Source organism: Oncorhynchus keta, chromosome 26, assembly GCF_023373465.1.
Source record: "Oncorhynchus keta strain PuntledgeMale-10-30-2019 chromosome 26, Oket_V2, whole genome shotgun sequence".
In the NCBI taxonomy this organism is placed as follows: domain Eukaryota; kingdom Metazoa; phylum Chordata; class Actinopteri; order Salmoniformes; family Salmonidae; genus Oncorhynchus; species Oncorhynchus keta.
The window spans coordinates 9,837,696-9,864,094 of record NC_068446.1 but is presented as its reverse complement, the minus strand read 5'-3'; the positions used below and the strand labels follow the sequence as shown (position 1 = coordinate 9,864,094).

At 43.0% G+C, this 26,399-nt stretch overlaps 1 protein-coding gene across 2 annotated transcripts in view; it reads right to left on the bottom strand.

Annotated features, from left to right (window-relative positions):
- LOC118358901 (discs large homolog 1-like protein) overlaps window positions 1-26,399 on the bottom strand; it is a 202,501-nt gene that overhangs the window by 54,307 nt on the left and 121,795 nt on the right. For both annotated transcript variants that reach the window (XR_008080034.1, XM_052480206.1), the window contains 7 exons: window positions 25,155-25,279; window positions 21,720-21,889; window positions 20,897-21,033; window positions 12,276-12,420; window positions 11,105-11,231; window positions 3,670-3,826; window positions 3,418-3,520 (listed from right to left, as the gene is read on the bottom strand). Coding sequence is in view for 1 of the 2 variants with exons in the window: in XM_052480206.1 (XP_052336166.1) it covers window positions 3,418-3,520; window positions 3,670-3,826; window positions 11,105-11,231; window positions 12,276-12,420; window positions 20,897-21,033; window positions 21,720-21,889; window positions 25,155-25,279 (964 nt within the window). In the remaining variant the exon portion in view is untranslated. The remainder of the gene's footprint in view (window positions 1-3,417; window positions 3,521-3,669; window positions 3,827-11,104; window positions 11,232-12,275; window positions 12,421-20,896; window positions 21,034-21,719; window positions 21,890-25,154; window positions 25,280-26,399) is intronic.

Sequence of the window (26,399 nt, the reverse complement as noted above, 5' to 3'; positions counted from 1 at the left end):
ACACACACACACACACACACACACACACACACACACACACACACACACACACACACACACACACACACACACACACACACACACACACACACACACACACACACACACACACACACAATCCCCCCAACCCCTCACTCCTGTGTAGTTCCAAAATGGCAGCTCACCATACACAAAATGCATATATTTGTGTCTCGTTTGCCATGATCAAACAAACAATCTCCACCATTCATCATCGATCACATCACTGCTAACACACTCCCTGCTCTGCTCTGCTGTCTGGTTGGTTTTCTCACTCACCGTGTGGCTTTTCTGCCTTCGTGGTCATCAGCTGCAGAGAAATGGGCGTTAGAAACTGAAACGGGATCGGGATCAAGCTGTACTTACAACTCCCCATTCAGTCTCAGAATCTTTGACACATTATAAGGCCAAGATCCCTACACTCTTTACTGTTGAAGTATTTAGTTGAAAGCCTCTTATCTACTTACTAACTCCTCTATGTGCAAATAACTAACTAACTACACCTCAGTACCCTTAACCTACAGCAAGGGGGGCTACAGCCAGCCACACAGCCAGCAGGATACTCTACAGCCCCTCAACAGTGCACGATGAGCATAAGGGCCATATGCTCATCGAGAGAGAGAGAGAGAGAGAGAGAGAGAGAGAGAGAGAGAGAGAGAGAGAGAGAGAGAGAGAGAGAGAGAGAGAGAGAGAGAGAGAGAGAGAATAGTGGTAAATAGGGTAATAGTGGTAATGGTGATTTAATGAGGCCTGGTCAAGGTTGAACCTCTGGTCAGGGCCAGATCTGACAATCACTGAACCCCTTTAAAACCCCTCTACCTTTTGAAGGGCCCGAAACAAGTGTGGACAGACCAAAAACAGTAAAGGGTAATGATATGTAGAGCAAACAGAACACCCACAGAGGTGAGAGACATGACCTGAGCTGAGGTACCGTAGACAAGTGGAATATCAGCATGCCTTGCAGTGTCCAATCTGAGAAAGAACTTTCATGTCAGTGGCAGGTAGCACAGAAGCCCTTGTTAGGGGGAATGTTGTCCTTGTCGCACACTGATCTGTTTCACCTGTCTTTGTGCTCGTCTCCACCCCCCTCCAGGGGTCGCCCATCTTCCCCAGTGTATTTATACCTGTGTTCTCTGTGTGTTTGTTGCTAGTTTGTTTTGTTTGTCAAGCCTACCAGTGGATTTTCCCAAAGCGCCTGTCGCTTTCTAGTTTCTGTTTTCCTGGTTTTGACCATTCTGCCGGCCCTGAGCCTGCCTGCCGTTCTGTACCTTGTCACACCACTCTGGATTATTGATCTCTGCCTGCCCTGACCCCGAGACGGCCTGCCGTTTTGTTTTGTTACTCCAACGCTTTTGTGACTTCGACACAATCTGCATCTGGGTCTTCTCCTGAAATGTGATAGTCCTGTAGTTGGACTGAGATGAACGCCTTTACTTTCAGGTACAGTATCACTCAAAAGTTTGAACACACCTACTCATTCAAGGGTTTTTTGGAGAAACCCCCCCCTGAAAAAACACACATGAAATCATGTAGCAAGCAAAAAGGTTTTAAACAAATCAAAATATATTTTAGATTGTCCAAATTAGCAACCCTTTTTGGCACACTCTTGGCATTGTATCAATGGGGTGGCAGGTAGCCTAGTGGTTAGAGCATTGGGCTAGCAACTGAAAGGTTGCTAGATCGAATCCCCGAGCATGAACAAGGAGGTTAACCCACTGTTCCTAGGCTATCATTGTAATTAATGTGTTCTTAACTGATTTGCCTAGTTTAAAAAGAAAATATCAAGCAGTGTCACCTGGAATGTTTTTCCAACAGATGCTAAACACTTGTTGGCTGATTTTTTTTTTTCTTCTTTTTTTTCCCTTCACTCTGTGGTCCAACTCATCCCAAACCAGCTCAATAGGCTTGAGGCCAGGTCATCCGATGCAGCACTCCATCACTCTCCTTCTTGGTCAAATAGCCCTTACACAGCCTGGAGGTGTGTTGGATCATTGTCCTGTTGAAAAACTAATGGTAGTCCCACTAAGCGCCAACCAGATGGGATGGCGTATTGCTGCAGAATGCTGTGGTAGCTATGCTGGTTAAGTGTGCCTTGAATTCTAAATAAATAGTGTCTACCAGCAAAGCACCCCCACACCCCCTCCTCCATTCGTCACGTAGGGAACTATACAGAGATCATCCGTTCACCTACTCTGCATGTCACAAAGACACAGAGGTTGGAACCAAAAATCTCATATTTGGACTAATGTCCATTGCTCGTGTTTCTTGGCCCAAGCTAGTCTCTTCTTATTGGTGTCCTTTAGTAGAGGTTTCTTTGCAGCAATTTGACCATGAATGTCTGATTCACGCAGTCTCCTCTGAACAATTGATGTTGAGATGTGTCTGTTACGTGAACTCTGAAGCATTTATATGGGCTGCAATTTCTGAGAATCTAATTAACTCTAATAAACTTATCCTCTGCAGCAGAGGTAACTCTGGGTCTTCCTTTCTCGTTGCGGTCCTCATGAGAGCCAGTTTCATTATAGCACTTGATGGTTTTTGAAACTGCACTTGATGAAATGTTCAAAGTTCTTGACATTTTCCATATTGACTGATCTTCATGTCTTAAAGTAATGATGGACTGTCATTTCTCTTTGCTTATTCGAGCTGTTCTTGGACTTTGTCTTTTACCAAATAAGGCAATCTTCTGTATACCTCCCCTACCTTGTCACAACACAACTGATTTGCTCAAACTCATTAAGGAAAGAAATTCCACAAATGAACTTTTAACAAGGCACACCTGTTAATTGAAATGCATTCCAGGTGACTACCCCATAAAGCTGGTTGAGAGAATGCCAAGAGTGTGCAAAGCTGTCATTAAGGCAAAGGGTGGCTACTTTAAACAATCTCAAATATAAAATATATTTTAAATAGTTAATACTATTTTGGCTACTACATGATTCCATGTGTTATTTCATAGTTTTGACATCTTCACTATTATTCTACAATGTAGAAAATAGTAAAAATAAAGAAAAACCCTGGAATTACACACCCTCATGACACTGAGTGAGGTGAGTGTGTGTGTGTTATAGCTTTCACTCCTGCCAGGGAGGCTCACTCTCACCTCTTTCCCCAACAGGGTCCTGTTGCCATGACATCAGAGTAGATAACTCAATCAGTGTGTGTAACCTGTTTACCAGAGCTGTGACCTTTTTTACTCTGCAGTTACCATGGGGGACAGCAAACGCACATCACAGATCACACTCACATCAGGCTCCATGAGTGGGCTCTCACTCTTTCGCTTCTATTTTGTCATTCGATCTCTCTCTTAATCAATCTGCAAATATCTCCTCTTGTCAATTTCTGTCTTTGTTTGATCTCAGGCAAAACATGTGCTGTAGGAGTATTAGTATTTCTCACCCTCTGGCCTGTACTGGGCTACGATGTTGACCGTCTGTCCAGCGTTCTTCAGAGCAGCAGCTGCCTGCTCATGGGTTGCACTGTGGAGCTCAACCCCGTTTACCTGCACACACACAGTTTGATCAATGAACAACAAATGAACAAGGCATGTCAATGGAGATCTACAGTCAATTTAACCTCGTCAATAATACTCATAAATCACAAGAAATCAATAAGAGACTATCACGTTTCCGTGTGTGTGTGTGTTCTTACTGAGATGATGCGGTCTCCTTTCCGGAGCTCTCCACAGAGGTCAGCAGGTCCACCAGCCAGAATAAAGGAAATAAAGATTCCCTCTCCATCCTCTCCTCCTACTATGTTAAAACCCAGGCCTGTGGAGCCACGGTGTAACACCACCTTCCTGCGCTCCCTGAAACACACACACAAATATAAGGGAGAGGGGGATACCTAGTCAGTTGTACAACTGAATGCCTTCAACTGAAATGTGTCTTCTGCATTTAAACCAACCCCTCTGAACAGCGAGGTGCAGGGGGCTGCCATAATCAACATTCACAGCACCCGGGGGACAGCTCAGGGGCAGAATGACAGATTTTTACATTGTCAGCTCTGGGATTCAATCTAGCAACCCTTCAGTTACTGGCCCAAAGCTCTAACCACTAGGCTACCTGCCGTATACACAGCATTACACACACATTGTTAGAGGTTGGTACTATACAGCCACAGTGTAGTACAAGTACAACCCATTAAATCAGAATACACACACCTATGTTACATACGGTACACCCTGTTACAAACTGATACACACACAAAGTCGAAGACCAGACCCAAAAGGTGAAGTTTAGTTACTCCAGTCCTATTTTTGGATGTAGCATTCCCTCTAGTGGTGATTGCGAACATTACACGTCTGTCTGGTCTGTTACAGCCATTCTCAAAAGGTGGACCAATATCCGGACCCAGAACGTGGTCAATACGGACTGCGGGTCCCACTTTTTTGGGGGGGAACTCGGTCGACATTCGACTCCTGGTATCACATCAACACACACAAGACATGGAAAATGTGTAAAAATTCAGGAAATTCGTTTTAAAACGGGCAAAATGTTCCTTTCGCTCCATGGCATAATGTGTACAATTGCAGGAAATGATCTTTACAACTAGCAACAAGAGGTGTGTGAACAATTTCAACAGTCTGGGGTCACATGGGTTGCGAGGTTGGGATTTTCTAACAACACCGATACATGACAATATACATCCGGTCCATTGCCACCTAGGAAAGTTGTATGACTGTACCTTCTCAAATGAGTACCCCTGGTCCATTATTTCCTCAGAAAGGCAGCATAGACATAGACAGCAGAGGACACTGCTGTGCTGCGTCTTTATATTCACCATCATTACTTCACTATCCTGAGTCCATTTTACATTACGAACTTTCAATGTCGTCTCGGTAAGCAACTCCAGTGTATATTTGGCCTTGTGTTTTAGGCTATTGTCCTGCTGAAAGGTGAATTTGTCTCCCAGTGTCTATTGGAAAGCAGACTTTTTTATTTATTTTATTTTACCTTTATTTAACCAGGCAAGTCAGTTAAGAACAAATTCTTATTTTCAATGACGGCTTAGGAACAGTAGGTTAACTGCCTGTTCAGGGGCAGAACGACAGATTAGTACCTTGTCAGCTCGGGGGTTTGAACTTGCAACCTTCCGGTTCCTAGTCCAACTCTCTAACCACTAGGCTACCCTGACGACTGAACCAGGATTTCCTCTAGGATTTTGCCTGGGCCTATTCAGTTCAATTTTATCCTAAAAAACTCCCTTGCTGAAGACAAGCATACCTTTGTATGTGGACACCTGCTCGTCAAACAACAACGTTTCTCACATCACTGAAGTAATGAGATAGAAGTAATATATTTCAACAAAACTGAAATATTTCAACAAAATGATTTTGTGCTATAGCGTCATCCCATTCATTGATTCACGAGCACCTTGAATGGAATAAGGATTATTGGAGACTATTGCCATCTTGAAATGCTTCCTATCAAAACATACAAGAGAATCATAATGGGACCTTCCTCGACTATCATACATTTCCACCATTGCACCCCTATACTAGCTTGAACCAGAAAATGGCTGCGCATTGTTCGACTCCAGGTGAGCGTATTGGATGCGTATTGGAACCAGAAAGAAGGAGAGGAATCGTTCGAGGCGCGCCTGCCTTCTTCCCCCGTGTCCGGATTTAAGACTCTCAAATCTCTTTGAGCCAGTCCCCGCTTTCTTCAGCCGGGGACTTAGATGTTCCCTCCATGGCTGTGGATACCCATCCAGCTACCTCTCCCTGTCCTAGTCAAGCAACTGCCTGGGCAAGGCCTGGACCACCGCGGCCCCCCTCCCCTCCCCTAGGCCGTGCTCTCTGGATCAGAGCTGTTGGCTGTTGCGGCCTGCACGCAGCCTGTGTCTCAGCCCTCTTCTCAGGTGAGATCTGTGGCTCTGGCCTAGCAATCTGATTGGAGCCACGACAGAAGCCGGATCATTCCGGCGATTGTGTTGAGTTCGATGGTGAGGCACACATCTGTACCTGGGGCAAAGACTGTACCTGGGGCAAAGACTGTACCTGGGGCAAAGATCAGGATATCACCAGGTTGCTTCACGAAGCTGTGCGTCATAGTTAATGTGGGGTTGGATGACATTAAGTTGGCCAGATCGGAGCAGCTTAAAAATATTTGATAGACCTTGTTCACAAGATGAAAGACTTAAAGAAGTGTCTGTTCATCTCTGGCCCTCTTCCTCCACTGGGTCATAGAAGTGGCTTATTCAGTAGACCGCTAGCGCTCCATGACTGGCTGAAAGTCTGTCGATCTGCAGGCATTACTTTTATCGACAATTTTGATACCATTTGGAAATAGAAAACACTTTTCAAGGATGATGGAATTCACCCAAATCACTTTGGCGCGTGGACACTATCTAATCACTACCAGGTTAGCTCTGAGAAATGGACTCTTATGCTCTTTTACTAGCCCTGCTATGGCTAGAAAGGAGGGTACCCCCATTAGCATTTGTACTAATTTATATTGTAAAGTGAAGCCGCTGCTGTCTCAGGTAATCCCTACTATTATTAAATCTCAACGCCCCCAGAAAACAGTGATAGATAAACAATATGTAGGGCAGATTGGGGTAAATTTTGACAATTTAATTTCCCTTGCTTTTATGATCCGGCTTTTATTGACACCAGGTCATTTTGAAGCCTGACAAGGTTTGAAATTCATGCACCTAAATGTTTGCAGCCTTTGGACAAAAATGGACCACATCAAGATCTGGGCTTCTCAGGCAGATCCAGATATTTTAATTTTGATCAGAAACATGGTTATCTTAGAAAATGGTGGATTCTGAGTTTACTATTGGTGGTTTTAAAGTTTTCAGGGCTGATTTCAACAACACACCATTCTATCTATACAAAAAGTAACCTTTCTCTGTCTCTTTTAAAGGCTTTGTCCAGTCCTAAACCATTTGAATTTATAGCTTTAAGTCTTCAACTAGGTTATAATTCTAAAGTAACTGTTCTGGAAGTCTACTGCCATTCCTCCACGAAGAAATGTTTGTTAACTGATTTAATAGCTTCCTTTTCTACTTCTGAGATGGGTTAGGACAGGTAAAGAGATGGTCGTAGGTGACTTTAACCTGTCCTGGGGAACCCAAGACAGACTGTTTAAAGGATTTTTGTAATAACCTAAACCTCACTCAGTTGATTACTAAACCCACACATCCAAATCTGAGGGATTATACTAAATCAACAAGAATTTACCTTATGTTTACAAATACTCCAGAGAAATGTGTGGCTAGTGGTGTTTTCTCCCTGGATATTAGTGATCACTGGCCTATTGTTTGTATTAGAGATGTTAGGACTCATAGGGCAAAACCAGGCATTATTACGAGGAGAAATTTGTACAATTTTACTGAACAAGCTTTTTTACATGACCTCTACCATTATGATCTTAACGCTCTCTCTCCCTCTCTCTCTGCCACTCTTTCTCTATTTTCTTTCTCACTTGGGCAAACATTCTGCCTCTCTCTCTCTCTCTCTCTCTCTCTCTCTCTCTCTCTCTCTCTCTCTCTCTCTCTCTCTCTCTCTCTCTCACTCTCACTCTCACTCTCACTCTCACTCTTTCTTTTTCTGTTTTCTTTCTCATTTCATTGCTCACGGCAACAGCGAGCATGGAGAGGGAGCAAAGCAGAGTGACAAGACAATTGGCAGCACACTTCAGTGTGTGTGTGTTTGTCTGCCTGTTTGTGTATGTGTGTGTGTGTGTGTGTGTGTGTGTGTGTGTGTGTGTGTGTGTGTGTGTGTGTGTGTGTGTGTGTGTGTGTGTGTGTGTGTGTGTGTGTGTGTGTGTGTGTGTGTGTGTGTGTGTGTGTGTGTGTGTGTGTGTGTGTGTGTGTGTGTGGACTACATATAAATCATACTTAGTGTCTGCCTCTGTCTGTAAGGTCCAGTGGATGTGTTTGAGGCTGAGAGACTGAGAAATGGACTGCTGTGGTCCCTGCTGTGGCCTGGCAATCTGTTCGTACTTATGACAGCACTGTATGTCTCTCTCTCTCTTGCTCTCTGCTGTGGCAGGAGAAAGCCGCCCAAGGTGACCAGAGCTTGTCTGGCTCACCTCCCTGCCCCCCAGACGTATCTCCCTAGGAGTTACACAGCTGGCCTCCCACTAGCTTCAACACCGTTCATCTTTCATAACTTTATCTGCCAATTCCAGCAGCAGACAGAGCAAGAGAGAGAGAGAGAGAGGGCAGAGAGATACAGAGAGATAGGCGAGAGAGGGAGATGGCAGAGATAGAGACAGGGAGAGAGGGGGCATAGAGAGGGAGAGAGTTAGCAGAGACAGAGAGAGAGAGAACAAGAGTGGGAGAGTGAGGGAAAGAAGGGGTAGATAGCTGGAGACTGACAGAGAAAGAGATGGCTGGAGGAGGAGTAGTCGAAAGATGAGGAGGAGATACAGTGCCTTCAGAAAGTATTCATACCCCTTGATTGATGTTACATTTTGTTGTTACAGCCTGAATTAAAAATGGATGAAATAACCCCATAGCGACAATTGTGAAACATGTTTTGAAACATTTTTTGCTAATTTATTGAAAATGAAATACAGAAATATCTAATTTACCACACCCTGAGTAAATACAGTTGAAGTCAGAAGTTTACATACACCTTAGCCAAATACATTTACTCAGTTTTTCACAATTCCTGGCATTTAATCCTAATAAAAATTCCCTGTCTTAGGTCAGTTAGGATCACCACTTTATTTTAATAATGTGAAATGTCAGAATAATAGTAGAGAGAAGGATTTATTTCAGCTTTCATTTCTTTCATCACATTCCCAGTGGGTCAGACGTTTACATACACTCAATAAGTATTTGGTATCATTGTTTAACTTGGGTCAAATGTTTCGAGTAGCCTTCCACTAGCTTCCCACAATAATTTGGGTGAATGTTGGGCCATTCCTCCTCACAGAGCTGGTGTAACTGAGTCAGGTTTGTAGGCCTCCATGCTCGCACACGCTCTTTCAGTTCAGCCCACAAATGTTCTATAGGATTGAGGTCAGGGCTTTGTGATGGCCACTCCAATACCTTGACTTTGTTGTCCTTAAGCCATTTTGCCACAACTTTGGAAGTATGCTTGGGGTTATTGTCCATTTGGACCCATTTGCAACCAAGCTTTAACTTCCTGACTGACGTCTTGAGATGTTGCTTCAATATATCCACATAATTTGCGTTCCTCATGATGCCATCTACTTTGTGAAGTGCACCAGTCCAGGGGCGATAAAGTCTTAGACCACTGTTATTCTACCCACAAGCAAGCATACCCAACCGTGATCTGCCCAACAATGCCTCTCTACCAGACGAACTCAATTCATTTTATGCAAGCTTTGACAACATCGTGCGGGGTGTGAGGGCGGTTACCGACCCAGAGGATTGGGTGATCTTGCTCTCAGAGGCCGACGTGAAAAAGGTCTTTAATCAGGTCAATACCCGCAAGGCTGCGGGACCCGACAATATTCCAGAGCGCATTCACATCACTGACAATCTGAAATGGTCCACTCCACACAGACAGTGTGGTGAAGAAGGCGCAACAGTGCCTCCTCAACCTCAGAGGGATGAAGAAATTTGGCTTGGCTCCTAAGACCCTCAAAAACTTTTACAAATGCAAAATTGAGAGCATTCTGTCGGGCTGTATCAACGCCTGGTATGGCATTGCATTGCCCGCAACCGCACGACTCTCGAGAGGGTACCCTGACTGCACTCAAGGACATTTACAGTACCCAATGTCACAGAATGGTCAAAAAGCTCATCAACCACCTGAGCCACGGCCTGCTCACCCCACTATCATCCAGAAGGCGCGGTCAGTACAGCTGCATCAAAGCTGGGACCGTAAGACTGAAAAACAGCTTCAATCTCAAGGCCATCAGACTGTTAAATAGCCATCACTAGCCGGCCTCTACCCAGTACCCTGACCTGAACTCAGTCACCGTCATTAGCTGGCTACCACCCGGTTACTCAACCCTGCACCTTAGAGGCTGCTGCCCTATGTACAGTGCATTTGGAAAGTATTCAGACCCCTTCCTTTTTCCCCATTTTATTACGTTACACCCTTTTTCTAAAATGTATTAAATTATTTGTTTCCCCTCATCAATCTACACACAATAACCCATAATCAAAGCAAAATGTTTGCACATTTTTGCAAATGTATTAAATATAAAAAACAGGTACCGTATTTACGTAAGTATTCAGACCCTTTGCTATGAGACTCGAAATTGAGCTCAGGTGCATCTTGTTTCCATTGATCATCCTTGAGATGTTTTTACAACTTATTTGGAGTCCACCTGTGGTAAATTCAATTGACTGGACATGATTTGGAAAGGCACACGCCTGTCTATGTAAGGTCCCACAGTTGACAGTGCATTGTAGAGCAAAAACTAAGCCATGAGACTGAAAAGATTTGGCATGGGTCCTCAGATCCTCAAAAGGTTCTACAGCTGCACCGTCAAGAGCACCCTGACTGGTTGCATCACCGCCTGGTATGGCAACTGCTCGGTCTCCAACCGCAAGGCACTACAGAGGGTAGTGCGACCGGCCTAGTACATCACTGGGGCCAAGCTTTCTGCCATCCAGGACCTGTATACCAAGTGGTGTCAGAGGAAGGCCCTTAAAATTGTCAGACTCCAGCCACCCTAGTCATAGACTGTTCGTACCGGAGCACCAAGTCTAGGTGCAAGAGGCTTCTAAACAGCTTCTACCCCCCCAAGCCATAAGACTCCTGAACACCTAATCAAAAGGACTATTTGCATTGCCCCCCCTTTTACACCGCTGCTACTCTCTGTTGTTATCATCTATCCATAGTCACTTTAATAACTCTACCTTCATGTACATACAGTATTATCTCAACTAACCTGTGCCCCCACACATTGACTCTGTACCAAAACATAATGCTATTTTACTGCTGCTCTTTAATTACTTCTTACTTTTATTTCTTATTCCTATCCGTATTTTTTAAACTGCATTGTTGGTTAGGGGCTCGTAAGTAAACATCTCACTGTAAGGTCTACCTACACCTGTTATATTCGGCACATGTTATAAAAAAAACATTTGATTTGAAACCCTTTGTAAAAGTGGTCAAATGGCGTGTGTTCATTATCACACAGCTTACCTTGTGATCTCGTCGTCTCCCAATATGCTCTTGGGGATGGGTGAGTAGCGCCCGGGTGTGTCGGGGGTATGGGGCTGGCTATGGTAGTTGGATGGGGTGATATGGTTGTCCTTGTGAGGGGAATATGCTAAAGACAAAATACACACACAACAGGCCTCAGTGTGTAGATAGCAAGTTAGCATTAACAGCTAATGCTATGATAAACTGTAATAAAATGCTGCTTAGTGAGTGAGGAGCTAGGCTACACTAGGCTAATAACTCACTTTCTACTTGAGCCTTCCCTGGTGTAGACAGAGAGGTAGATCAGGAAACTATAAAACACATGGCTGGCAGGGGTAGGTAATCTCCTTAAATGAACACAATCTTCAATAATGGCATAAGCACCAGAACAGAACTCTCAATAATGTTGTCCAGGTAAAATATGGGAGTTACAATATGGGAGTTGCCTTAGGCAACCATGCAAAACTGAAGTGAGCTACTAAAAAATAAGGGATATTTTAATATAAGCATAGGTATATTAACTAAAAGCAATGCTTGTAGTTTCTTGAAGTGAGAAAAATGACCAATATCTATGATAAAGGTGTTTATAGGTGACAGGTTTTAAAGAGCCTATTTGAATGTGACCTGAACAGTGATTAAACCAATGTTTTCCACCAATGTCATATTTCCCATTATGTTTGGTCAAAGTCAAACTACAACCTCATCAGTCCAGTACTGTGAGACAGGAGGCATTGTTTTAAGTGAATAATACCAACGCTCGGCTCTGCCATCCTTGTTGGTTGATATTGCTATGTAGGCTACTATCAAACCACAACTGGTCATTGATTGATTTCAGTTCTTAGTAGACCGGGGGACATCCATGGGAGTATATTCAGCGATAATTAAATTGGCTCACATTATACCGACTACTGTAAGCCCAATTCTGATGATCAGTAATTGGTCAAGATATAGGCCTACTCCCTCACTGTGACTACTGGATTACTACTGTAGCTATGGGGGACAGCAGCCAGCAACAGCAGCCAGCCATTTGGTTTGGTCCACACCACATGGCTCCTTTCAAATAACCCGCTGTCTGTCACAGCTGCCCTGGGATGAGTGGAAAGATTGTGATCACCATGTGTGCGTGTGTGTGTGTGTGTGTGTATGCATATATGTATGTGTGTGCACTCACAGTTGGTGATGTCGGGCGGAGCGAAGCTGTCGTTCATGAAGACACTGGTGGGTTTCGCCACGTTCAAGTAAACCACATCGGGGGTGTTTTTCAAGGCCTCCACGGCATCCTCGTGACTCACCTCCTCAAGACAAGCGCTGTTTACCTGGAAGGAGAGAGAGGTGGTCATTTGGCTTTTCAGTTGATTTAGCATGTAGTTACATACAGTAGCTGACATAGCAGGCAAACAGGCTGGCATTTTTAACAAGGCACAACAAAACTTAATCTAAGTCCCTTAAAGAATCAAATCAATTTGTATTTGTCACATGCACCGAATACAACAGGTATCGACTTCACAGTGAAATCCTTGCTTATATCCTTCCTGTTTGGCCCTGTCCGTGGGGTATCATCGGATGGGGCCACAGTGTCTCCTGACCCCTCCTGTCTCAGCCTCCAGTATTTATGCTGCAGTAGTTTGTGTCAGGGGGCAAGGGTCATTTTGTTATATCTGGAATACTTCTCCTGTCTTATCCGGTGTCCTGTGTGAATGTAAGTATGCTCTCTCTAATTCTCTCTTTCTTTCTCTCGGAGGACCTGAGCCCTCAGGACTACCTGGCATGATGACTCCTTACTGTCCCCAGTCCACCTGGCCGTGCTGCTGCTCCAGTTTCAACTGTTCTGCCTGCGGCAATGGAACCCTGATCTGTTCACCGGACGTGCTACCTGTCCCAGACCTGCTGTTTTCAACTCTCTAGAGACAGCAGGAGCGGTTGAGATACTCTTAATGATCGGCTATGAAAAGCCAACTGACATTTACTCCTGAGGTGCTGACTTGCTGCACCCTCGACAACTACTGTGATCATTATTATTTGACCATGCTGGTAATTTATGAACATTTGAACATCTTGGCCATGTTCTGCTATAATCTCCACCCGGCACTGTTATAATCTCCACGCGGCACAGCCAGAACATTAGGTCTGCGGAAACAAAAATATAACTGTTTGGTCATAATGACCATCGTTATGTTTGGAGGAAAAAGGGGGATGCTAGCGAGCCGAAGAACACCATCCCAACCGTGAAACACGGGGGTGGCAGCATCATGTTGTGGGGGTGCTTTGCTGCAGGAGGGACTGGTGCACTACACAAAATAGACAGCGTCATGAGGAAGGAAAAGTATGTGGAAATATTGAAGCAACATCTCAAGACATCAGTTAAAGCTTGGTCACAAATGGGTCATCCAAATGGACAATGACCCCAAGCATACTTCCAAAGTTGTGTCAAAATGCCTTAAGGACAACAAAGTCAAGGTGTTGGAGTGGCCATCACAAAGCCCTGACCTCAATCCTATAGAAAATGTGTGTGCAGAACTGAAAAAGTGTGTGCGAGCAAGGAGGCCTACAAACCTGACCAGCTCTGTCAGGAGGAATGGGCCAAAATTCACTCAACTTATTGTGAGAAGCTTGTGGGAGGCTACCCGGAACGTTTGACCCAAGTTAAACAATTTAATGGCAATGCTACCAAATACTAATTGAGTGTATGTAAACTTATGACCCACTGGGAATGTGATGAAATAAAATAAAAAAAATAAAAAATCATTCTCTCTACTATTAGTCTGACATTTCACATTCTTAAAATAAAGTGGTGATCCTAACTGACCTAAGACAAGGAAGTTTTACTAGGATTAAATGTCAGGAATTGTGAAAAATTTAGATTAAATGTATTTGGCTAAGGTGTATGTAAACTTCTGACTTCAACTGTATTTACTCAGGCGTGTGATAAATGAGATATTTCTGTATTTATTTTTTTTTTAATGTCAAAGATGTCAAAATCGTTCCACAGGGATGCTGACCCATGTTGACTCCATAGCTACTCATAGTTCTGTCAAGTTGGATGGATGTCCGTTGGGTGGTGGACCATTCTTCATACACGGTAAACTGTTGAACATGAAAAACCAAGCAGTGTTGCAGTGCTTCACAGACTCAAGCCGGTGCACCTGAAACATATCCATTTCAAAGGCACTTAAATCTTTTGTCTTGCCTATTCACCCTTTGAATGGCACACACACACAGGACACCTACACCACCCGATGTCACAGGAAGGCCATAAGGATCATCAAGGACAACAACCACCCGAGCCATTGCTTGTTCACCCCGCTATCATCCAGAAGGCGAGGTCAGTACAGGTGTATCAAAGCAGGGACCGAGAGACTGAAAAACAGCTTCTACCTCAAGGCCATCAGACTGTTAAACAGCCACCACTAACACTGAGTGGCTGCTGCCATACATGTAAAAAATGTATCACTAGCCACTTTAAACAATGCCACTTAATATAATGTTTGCATACCCTACATTACTCATGTCATATGTAGATACTGTACTCTATACCACCTACTGCATCTTGCCTATGCCGTTCTGTACCATCACTCATTCATATATCTTTATGTACATATTCTTCATCCCTTTACACTTGTGTGTGTGTGTATAAGGTAGCTGTTGTGAAATTGTTAGATTAGATTACTCGTTGGTTATTACTGCATTGTCGTAACTAGAAACACAAGCATTTGCCTACACTCACTTAACATCTGCTAACCATCTGTATGTGACAAATAACATTTGATTAGATTTGAGATAGGGTCAATGCAGATAGTCTGTGTAACCATTTAATTAACTATTTATCAGTGTTATGGCTTGGGGGTAGAAGTTGTCTTGAAGCTTGTTGGTCCTAGAGCCGATGCTCCGATACCGTTTGCCGGACGGTAGCAGAAGGGTGACTTATTTGGGCCTTTCAGCTGATATAGATTTGATGTACTGGGCTGTCCAGACCACCCTCTGTAGCGGTTTTCGATCGAGTGCAGTGCATTTGCCATATCAAGCGGTGGTGCAGAAGGTCAACATGTTCTCAATGGTGCAGTTGTAGAACTTTTTGTGGATCCGAGTGCCCATGCCAAGTCTCTTCAGTCTCCTGGGGTGGAAGAGGACCTATTGTGACCTCCTCACAACTGTGCGGTTGTGTGTGGACCATATTAAGTCCTTAGTGATGTGGACCACAAGGAACTTGAAGCTATTGACCCGCTCCACTACAGCCCTTGGTCTTATTGACATCTGACCTCCTCCCTTTATGCTGTCTCATCGCCATTGGTGATCAAGCCTACCGCCACTGTGTTGGAGTTGTGCGTGGCCACGCAGTCGTGGGTGAACAGGAAGTACAGGAAGGGTCTAAACACACACACATGAGGGGCCCCTGTGTTGCGTCCCAGGATAAGCCGTACCATCAAACAGATCCTGGTAGGGTGGGGGCTAGCAGAGCTAAGAGAGGTGAAGAGATATGCACTTCAAATTGGCTACTATTGATCAGTATCAGCCTATCTAAGTCTGTTTAGATATGCGGCAATATTGACACATGGGCGGAGCCAAGTGTCAACAGGGAGCAAGGATGGTAGAGCAGGTTAGGAAACACTGCTGGTTAGGAAAGACGTTGTGGCCTATGAGATAACGAACTACTTAATTTTTAAAAATATAATAGATAAATATAGTAAATGGGTAGAAGCGTTCCCAACTTCCTTGGCGGACACGATTATGGTAACTAACAAATTAGGTCAAGATATTATCCCTAGAGTTGGTTTACTAGGATCTATTTCTTTAAACAATGGATTACATTTCAGCTAATCAGGTAGACCATAAAGAAATGCCAGAGTTAGAGAGACCAGAACAGGTAGACATAGAAGTTTAAGATATACTAGCAGAACACACGAGAAGACTGTTTGTTAACCAAACCCGTATGGCCAAGATTTTGTGTCCAACAGGTGAATTACAGGAGAAGGTGATTCACTCCATCCAACCAGGAGACTGGGTCTGGGTCCAATCCCTCAAGAAAAAAGACTGGAAACAGCCACAGTGGAAAGGACCATACCAGGTGCTACTGGTGACAGCCTTTGCAGTACAAATAGAGGAAAGAGCCACCTGTGTCCATATTACACACTGTGGGAGGGTAAGACACAGTGACACTGGCGAACAAACACAGAGTAGTAGAAGAACCGAATACCAATAGGGTTCGGGGTCACCTCTCTAACGAAGATTCCCTAACCCGCCCAATCCTCACTGTGTGCGTTCAATAGAAGTGGAAGTATGGGTTGGCCTCTAGCTAGTGAAATGTTCTCTGGAAAGGGGTGGGGCTTTACAGGAGTGCTGGTTGGTCTGAGCTATCTGATTGTGGGAGCCATATTCCTAATACACCATGACCCACCTGAGAAGGCAGAAGGTGGTAACTTGACCCATAGTGTAGAAGATGAGGATTTTGTATTACCAAAGTACAAAAGGTCACTTAATCTGGGTACAAAGGAAGTGAGAGTTGAGCTAGGGAAGGATGTTTCAGTTGAGTTCTATGTAGACCAAATGGGGTGTCTGACCCCTTGGCAGTCTAGAACTATGGGCCTTTATGGAAGATATCTGTGCAGGTCCCTGTGTAACTCATGGAATCAGGTCATAGCTCACAGAGAGAGAAGGCTATGTAAATCCACACTCCCAATATGGAAACAGATGGAGTATAGTAACGGTGAGGGTTTTTGACTGTAATCCGGAGCAAGGGCTGTATTGCATAAAGGTATGAAATACCATAAAAAATGTAAAGAAAGAGGATCTTGGGTTATGGTATGTTGGTTTTGGTATGTTGTTCGACACTACGGTACCATTCCGGGTAGCAGAGGTTAGAGCCGGTGATAGTTTTACGGCCAGTCAGAGTCCAAGCAGTTCCCCTGACAAAATGGATATTACCAGTGTAGTCATCCAGAGCCAAGGACCGGTGCGGATAGTTCAGACGAAAGATCTTAAGGAAGTGATTGAGGTGGAGACTGGGTTTGGGGATTCCAACCTATGGTTGGAATGGATTCAGTATACAGCTAGATCAGTAGCTAAAGAAGAATGTTATGCCTGCACCACAGCCAAACCTCAGACAACCATCCCCTTTCCACTCAATGGAATTAATTCACCCAGGGGAATGGCCTATATGGTAAAGCTGTTCATGAAGGCAGCGAAGCCTTCCTTATCTGTATCCCCATGTGCCCATCACATCCAGACTTCCCCCTTTCACAGTTGCTGGAGGAAACTATTATTGTATGGCTCGATACAACACACACGGACGGGACATAGGGGAAGTAAGAACATGCAATAGGACAGAGAATGTTACAACCGACGAGACAATGAGGGACCTGACTGGGTGGTTGAGTTCTGAGGACTTTAGTAAGATAAAAAGGCCTAGAGCGGATGTCTGGTGGTTGTGTGGAGGCATGAAGCTGTGGCCGAACCTGCCTACAAATTGGACCGGTATTTGTGCATTTGTACAGTTAGGCATGCCCTTCATACCCTTATCAAACACAAAGACCAAGTGCCAGGTAGAAGAGAGAGAAGGATTGCTCCATCAGGGTCCTTTGACAATAGAGTTTACATTGATAGCATTTGGGGTTCCAAGGGGGGTGCCTGATGAGTTCAAAGCTAGGAATCAGATATTGGCTGGATTGGAATCAAGCATCTTCTGGTGGTCAACTCTCAAAAAAACTGTAAATTGGATAAATTATACGTACTATAACCAACAGCGTTTCATCAACTATAATAGAGATGCGATAAAAGGGTTATCAGCTGCAACTAGTTTGATGGAATGGCAGAATAGAATAGCATTGGATATGCTACTGGCTGAGAAGGGAGGGGTGTGTGTGATATTCGGATCGGAATGTTGTACTTTTATCCCCGATAACCAGGCCCTGGCTGGTTTAACATGTTGAGGATAGGGGGCAGTATTTTCACTTTGGATGAATTGCGTGCCCATAGTGAACTGCATCCTACTCTGTCCTAGATTGCTAATATATGCATATTATTATTACTATTGGATAGGAAACACTCTGAAGTTTCTTCAACTGTTTGAATTATGTCTGTGAGTATAACAGAACTCATAGGGCAGGCAATCTTCCAAAGTGAAATTCTGACTGTGTGTCAACTTTGACATCATCGCCCCCTCCTTTCCCAACAAGATATGGACCTGGTAGCACTTCCTACGCCTTCCACTAGATGTCCTCATTCAGTAGAGGGTGGAATGGAGCATTTGCTGTGAACGTTGACCGAATGGGAGGGGAAATAGTCAGTGTCCCGACAGAATGCCATTTTCCTGTGGCGCATTTCTCTGTGGGTGCCACCGGCGTTCCATTTGGCTGCAGCTGAAAACGTATGATCCGGTTGGAACGTTATTGGACATATATGAAAATAACATCCTGAAGATTGATTCTCTACTTAGTTTGACCAGTTTATTCGACCTGGAATATATATTTTTGAAGTTTTCGTGCGAGTTGTCTTGGACCAGCAGTCCGTTTTTGGGCACGTGAGCTGAAAGTGATAGCAAATGCAGCGAATTGGACACTAGTATTGGACATTATGGAACAAAACAATGATTTATTTTGGTACCAGGACTCCTTGCACTACATTCTGATGAAAGCTCATCAAAGGTAAGGGAATATTTATGTTGTAATTTCGTATTTCTGTTGACTCCAACATGGCGGAGAAATACTTTTACGTCTGAGCGCTGTCTCAGATTATTGCAATGTTAGGCTTTTTCCGTAACGTTTAAAACAAATCTGACACAGCGGTTGCATTAAGAACCAGTGTATCTTTAATTATATGTAGAACATGTATCTTTAGTCAAAGTTTATGATGAGTATTTCTGTTATCTGGCGTAGCTTTCAATAATTCCTCCGCATATTTTGGAGGCAGTTCTGAACATGGCGTCAATGTAAACCGAGATTTGTGGATATAAATAAGCATATTATCGAACATGTCATATGAGTGTCATCTGATGAAGATCTTCAAAAGATTAGTGATTCATTTTATCTGTAATCCTGCTTTTGTGACTATCTTTGGCTGGAAAAAATGGCTGCATTTTCCCTTTGATTTGGTGGTGGTCTAACATAAATATATGTTGTGTTTTCGCTGTAAAACATTTAAAAAATCGGACATGATGGGTAGATGAACAAGATGTTTATCTTTCATTTGAGGTATTGGACTTGTTAATGTGTGAAAGTTAAATATTTCTAAAGAATATTTTTGAATTCCCTGTGCGACCTTTTCAGGTGGAGTTCCCTGGGGGTACTATTGGGAAATGGAAAATGTCATAATCACTGTGTTGTGGGCAACCTTCACCTGTATGACTGTGTTGGTATTATGTGGCTGTTGTTTGATTCCGTGTATGCGAGGTCTCATTTCCAGGACTCTGGGGAAGTCAATGATGCAACAGATGGTGAGATACGGACCGATTCCGAGCTCCAACTAGTGGGAGGACGAATACAGATCTCCAGGCCTAACCACGAGGAGCCAATGTTAGATGAGACTATCTTCAATATTTAGATCAAACTGAAGATTATGATGAAAATCCTAACAGGAAGAGTTATAATTAGATATAGAACATTCATTGATGAGTATCGAACGTAAATACAGGTATTGGTTTGGTTTATTCTTGTATGACATTGATGTTTCCATATAGTGTTTGATATATCAGTGTGTATTATTTAGTCATTAAGGGTGGATTGATAAAACAATCTATATGTTTAAAGATAATGATTAAATAATTCTACCCTGAAATTTAACCATTAGGGATTATAGTTTATGTAGCATGTATAAGGGATAATTAAAGTATTAAACATAACTCCAACTAGGTTGGACTGGGAGGGAGATTAATGTATGTGTATGTGTGTGCCTAGGAAAATACAGAGAACAATTCAACTGTGGTTTAAACTGTGGTTCTAGCCAGGTCGGGTTATCGAATCGATAATCCACAGATGAAACCACAGAGTGAAGGAAAAGCAGCCAACAAGTGCTCAGCATATGTGAGAACTCCTTCAAGCCTGTTAGAAAAGCATTCCTCATGAAGCTGGTTGAGAGAATGCTAAGAGTGTGCAGAACTGTCATCAAGGCAATGGGTAGCTACTTTGAAGAATCTCAAATATAAAAATGATTTTGATTTGTTTAACCCTTTTTTGTTTACATGATTCCATATGTGTTACTTCATAGTTTGATGTCTTCACTATTATTCTACAATGTAGAAAATAGTACAAACAAAGAAAAACCATGTAATGAGTAGGTGTCTCCAAACTTTTGACTGGTAGTGTATATAGCATAATGAGAATCGCTATACATATCGTATCGGCACCTAAGTATCGTGAGAATATCATATAGTGAGTTCACTGGGAATTCCCAGCCCTAGAATCAACGTGGAAAACTGATTGGATTTGCAAAAAGTAATCAATGTAAAGGAATTTTGAAAATGTCTGTTTTTCACTCAACTTTATAAAAAACAATAATATCATATGTCATTTAGCAGACACTTTTATCCCAAGCGACTTAGTCATGTGTGCATTTTACGCATTTGTTTTACGTATTGGTGGAATCAAACCCACTATCCTGTCGTTGCAACTGAGCTACAGAGGACCACAACTTTAAATCTAAATCCAATGACATGGTTCATGTTTTTGTTGTTGATTTCAGGTTGAATTTAACGTTAGTTGACAACTCAATTAAATATAAAACCAAAACTAGACATTGAACTGACGTCTGTGCCCAGTGGGTACTGTCTTTCAGTAAGGAGAAGATGAAGTTACAGGGCCTTACAGCCAATAGTTTGTCTCCTATTTGCAACCTCCCGTCTTTGTGTGCAGCCCCTCCCTCAATGATCTTGGTGACATAGATGCTGTTGTCGCCTGGAATGTGCTGGTTCCATACTCCCCCCGCAATACTGAACCCTAGCCCTGGAGACAGAAGTAGGGAGGAAAAGAGTAAGAGAGAGACAGGGAAAAGAGAAGGGTAGAGAGAGGGAGAGAGAGAAGGGGAGTGAGGGGAGTGTATTACAACAATAAAGCCGTATTGGAACTGTATTAATCCTCTCAGGGTGTCATTCAGAGGGTATCACTAGGAGCACAGAGAGTCAGAGAGTCAACAACAAGCATCATAAAGGTATCCATCAGTTCAACACATTTTAAGGTAGACTTATGTATAGGAAGTCACCCTGCGATGTATGATAATATATATATAATATATAATAATATATATAATAATATATAATATATGCCATTTAGCAGACGCTTTTATCCAAAGCGACTTACAGTCATGTGTGCATACATTCTATGTATGGGTGGGTGGTCCCGGGGATCGAACCCACTACCCTGGCGTTACAAGCGCCATGCTCTACCAACTGAGCTACAGAAGGACCACAATATGTTATATGATGATATCATATCACTGTGTCTAGCTTTAATCTCCCTTACCTTCAGGACCTATTAATTACTTTGAGATCTATGGTTTTCTAAACTTTTGGTCCTATTAATTACTTTGAGCTCTATGGTATTCTTACCTTCAGGACCTTTGACTAGTTTGAGCACCATGGTTTTCTTACCTTCAGGACCTTTGACAAGTTTGAGCTCCATGGTTTTCTTACCTTTAGGACCTTTGACTAGTTTGAGCTCCATGATCTTCTCTGAGAGGACTTTTCTCCTGCGGACGTAGAGCCTGACGATGCAGCCGGCCACTTTTAGGGCCTCCACGGCCTTACTGTGGGTCACATCCCTCACGTCTGCCTCGTTTACTCTCAAGATGCAGTCATTCACTCTGCAGGAAGTGTCAAACACACCAGTCATTAACTTTGCAGCCAGAAGAGTCAGACACAGGGGTGAAAGTAAGGCGGTATGGTCTTGTACAGAATCACGGTAAAATAAATAGTGGGGTTATGCTGTACCGGTAAAGCATATCACAATAATGAAAACAAAATGTTAAGAAAACTGTAGGCTATTACAACATGATTTATTATTACCATATGGCAGAGGCATTAATATGAGTGAATGGACTTGAAAACAGGTGGTCGGCCTAGAGTATATCCTATGCTCCAAAATGCGACGTGGTTAGACGAGAACACTGAAATTTGCCAGGGCAGAAATGCATGCGGACAGCAGTGGAGGCATTAATTCTGGCCTAATGACAATCACCAAATGTCATTTCACTTTTTGGTGTTTTGGGTGAACAGATGTCTCTTTCCATTAACGACTATTTGGAGGCTGGAAATATGTTGCGAGTGGATGAATGTATGCGGGTAGTCTAGTAAAGGAGCCATTTGAAGTGATTGTTTGACAGTCATGACTGATTGTGTTTATGCCACAATACAAGTTGACACATCTTTATGACTAGGCCCACAGAAATGCTACTGAATTAATATGGATTCTAAATATAATTACACGATTAGGCCCCACGGGCTGCCTGATTAGGCAGTCCAAGGAGGCATTTTCTGAGCTAAACTGACCAAGATCTCCAACAACACATAACACCGCATATTATTCTGCCCAAAAACAATGATAACTTCTCTCACTCAGTGGCATGAGGACTATTTACAGTAGGTGAATGTTGATGCCGCCCCATTATAAACAGAGCCCACTTTGCCAAAGGCAGGGGTGCAAAATATTTTGCTTATCCATGCCCAGAGACTCAGCGCATAGGCGCTCCACCACGCTCCATCAAATTAATTGAACAAAATGATATAGCCTACGGTAGAAAGAGTAGTAGCCTATGTGGTTTTTCTGAAGCCCATAGACTGGAGACCAAATGTATTACAATTGCATGAGACACTTTTTCAATCATTAACTTATTATTGAGGAGAGAGTGTGCAGGAGAAGACATCAGCTTTTGAGTTGCTGAGGCAACGTGGACAGCAAATGGTGCTGAAAGTACTTAATTTCAACAACTGTCTTTATTTTAATTCGACTTCACTAGCAACAAGATGCCTTTGTCGAAGCCTACTCTTTCCCGCAAAAATAAGAGGTTGGTTTACCTGTTTGATGGATGCAATTATGCAATGCATAGATTTTTGTCGGTATAGCCAAATCCTCCAATACTTTCGCCATGCACTCCTTAAATACCTCGGTGTCTGGGAAGGGCTTGGTGTGTTCATTTAAAAACAGGGCTCAAATTGAGTGAAGGTATGCCATACCTTTTGTTAAAGAAAAGGGCAAAGGGGATACTTATTGCTAGCTTTATATTTAGAAATGCATAAAAAGTATCCAGATAAAGCGTTCAAAATCAAGTAAGAAATACTGGTGTGCAAAAGAACAGAAAAACTAAAACAAATATGGGGATGAGGTAGGTAGTTGGTTGGATGGGCTATTTACAGATGGGCTATGTACAGCTGCAGCGATTGGTAAGTTGCTCTGACAGCTGACTCTTAAAGTTAGTGAGGGAGATATACTGTAAGTCTCCAACTTTTTGCAATTTGTTCCAGTCATTGGCAGTAGAGAACTGGAAGGAAAGGCGGCCAAAGTAGGTTTTGGCTTTGGGGATGACAAGTGAAATATACCTGCTGGAGCGCGTGCTCGGGTGGGTGTTGCTATGGTGATCAGTGAGCTGAGATAAGGCGGAGCTCTACCTAGCAAAGACTTAGATGACCTGGAGCCAGTGTGTTTGGCAACAAATATGTAGTGAGGACTAGCCAACGAGAGTATACAGGTCGCAGTGGTGCGGTAGAAGAGAGAACAGTCTGACTTGGGTAACTGGAGTCATTGACAATTTTTTGGGCCTTTCTCTGACACCGCCTAGTATATAAGTCCGGGATGGCAGGATGCTTGGCCCCAGTTATTTACTGGGCCGTAAGCACTACCCTCTGTGGTGCCTTACGGACGTATGCCGAGTAGTTTCCATGCCGGATGGTGATTCAACTGGTCAAGATGCTCTCGATGGTGCCGCTGTATAACTTTTTGAGGATCTGGGGACCCATGTCAAATCGTTTTAGTCTCCTGAGGGGGAAAAGGGGTTGTGGTGCCCTCTTCACGACTATCTTTGTGTGTTTTAGACCATGATAGTTTGTTCGTAATGTGGACACCAAGGAACTTGAAACTCTCGACTCACTCCACCGCAGCCCCGTCAATGTTAATGGGCAGGTTAATTGGCACTTCTGTTGTTGGGTTAAGCAACGGACGAGTAGCCAGCCGTTGAAGCTTACAATTGGGTGAAAAGGTAACCTTTGAAGTTGCCATGTTTAAATTCATAATATTTAATTATTTGCAAACAACAACCGTTTTGTTGCAAACAACACACTCTGGTATGCCTATTTCTCAGTCCATTCTTCCCTGAAAATTCTATTTTCATTATCCACCTTTCTAGTGAGACTTTTCTGAGAGACTTTTTCTCTTGATTGCAAGCAGTTTTTCCCCATTCAGCACACAAAGAAATATAAAAAACGAATTTAATAGAGACATTTGTGATTTAATCAGTGCAATCAGTGAAAATATGTTACGGAACTGATTATATAGCTGACTAACCAGATGTGTTAAATATGTTTTAATTTGTAGCATAGGAATATGAATTGGGCTGCTATTATGTTCTATTTTTCCGACTATTAGAACAATTTTTTTAAATTGCCTCTGTACACCTTTCTAGTTCAGAGTGGATAGGAGGGGGGTGGCAATGTTTTGTCTCGCATGGACGGCAGAACATCCAGGGCAGGGCCTGTTATGCCAGTGAATTTTTTGGGTGCCTCCGCACGCACACATAGGAGGTCGCACACAAGGAATACATGAATTCTACATTCACCCTTGGTCAGATACATCAGTCATTAACTCTGCAGGAAGAGTCAAATACATACATATTTCACTCTGCAGCCTGGTTAGTCAAAAACATCAGTTATTCACTCTGCAGCCAGGAGACTCAAATACATCAGTCATTCATTCTTTACCCAGGAGAATCAAATATATTAGTCATTTACTCCACAGGGAGAATCAACAGGAGTCAGTTAATGTGATTCACACCATGGACCCATAAGATGCAATGTGATTCAGTTCATAGGCTGAAATGCGATTGGGATCATGTAACCATATACTGTGGTGTTACCAACCTGAGGCATCCGTCCTGAGCTGCAGCTCCTCCAGGGATGATCTTGGTGATGAAGATACTGGGGTCTTCTCCAATGTGGGGGTTATCTGTCCCCCCCGCAATACTGAAGCCCAACCCCGAGTTACCCTACATAGAGGGGCAGAAGAGAGAAATGGGTTTGGTTCAAATCAACTGTTACATGTCATAGGCAGAGTTCCTCTGTCCAGTGTCTGTGTTCTTTTGCCAATTTTTATATTTTCTTTTAATTGGCCAGTCTGACATATTACTTTTTCTTTGCAACTCTGCCCAGAAGGCCAGCATTCCGGAGTCGCCTCTTCACTGTTGACGTAGAGACTGGTGTTTTGCGGGTACTATTTAATGAAGCTGCCAGTTCAGGATTTGTGAGGCATCTGTTTCTCAAACTAGACACTCTGATGTACTTGTCCTCTTGCTCAGTTGTGCACCGGGGCCTCCCACTCCTCTTTCTATTCTGGTTAGGGCCAGTTTGCGCTGTTCTCTGAAGGGAGTAGTACACGTTGTACGAGATCTTCAGTTTCTTCACATTTTCTCGCATGGAATAGAATTAATTTCTCAGAACAAGAATAGACTGTCGAGTTTCAGAAGAAGAGTCTTTGTTTCTGGCCATTTTGAGCCTGTAATTCTGGACATTTTGAGCCTGTAATCGAACGCATAAATGCTGATACTCCAGATACTCAACTACTCTAAAGAAGGCCAGTTTTATTGCTTCTTTAATCAGGACAACAGTTTTCAGCTGTGCTAACAATTGCAAAGGGTTTTTCCTAATGATCAATTAGCCTTTTAAAATGATAAACTTGGATTAGCTAACACAACGTGCCACTGGAACATAGGAGTGATGGTTGCTGATAATGGGCATCTGTACGTCTATGTAGTCAGCCGTTTCTAGCTACCATAGTCAATTACAACATTAACAATGTCTACACTGTATTTCTGATCAATTTTATGTTATTTTAATGGACCAAAAAATGTGCTTTTCTTTCAAAAACATGGACATTTCTAAGTGACCCCAAACTTTTGAACAGTACTGTATGTAAATGCACTGCAATGTTATAATAAAGTCATTCAAGTACAACATTGAGTATACTGTTCAGTTACTTTAAAATACAATTATAAAACATTTCTATTCCATTTACATTTACATTACATTTAAGTCATTTAGCAGACGCTCTTATCCAGAGCGACTTACAAATTGGTGCATTCACCTTAAGACATCCAGTGGAACAGCCAC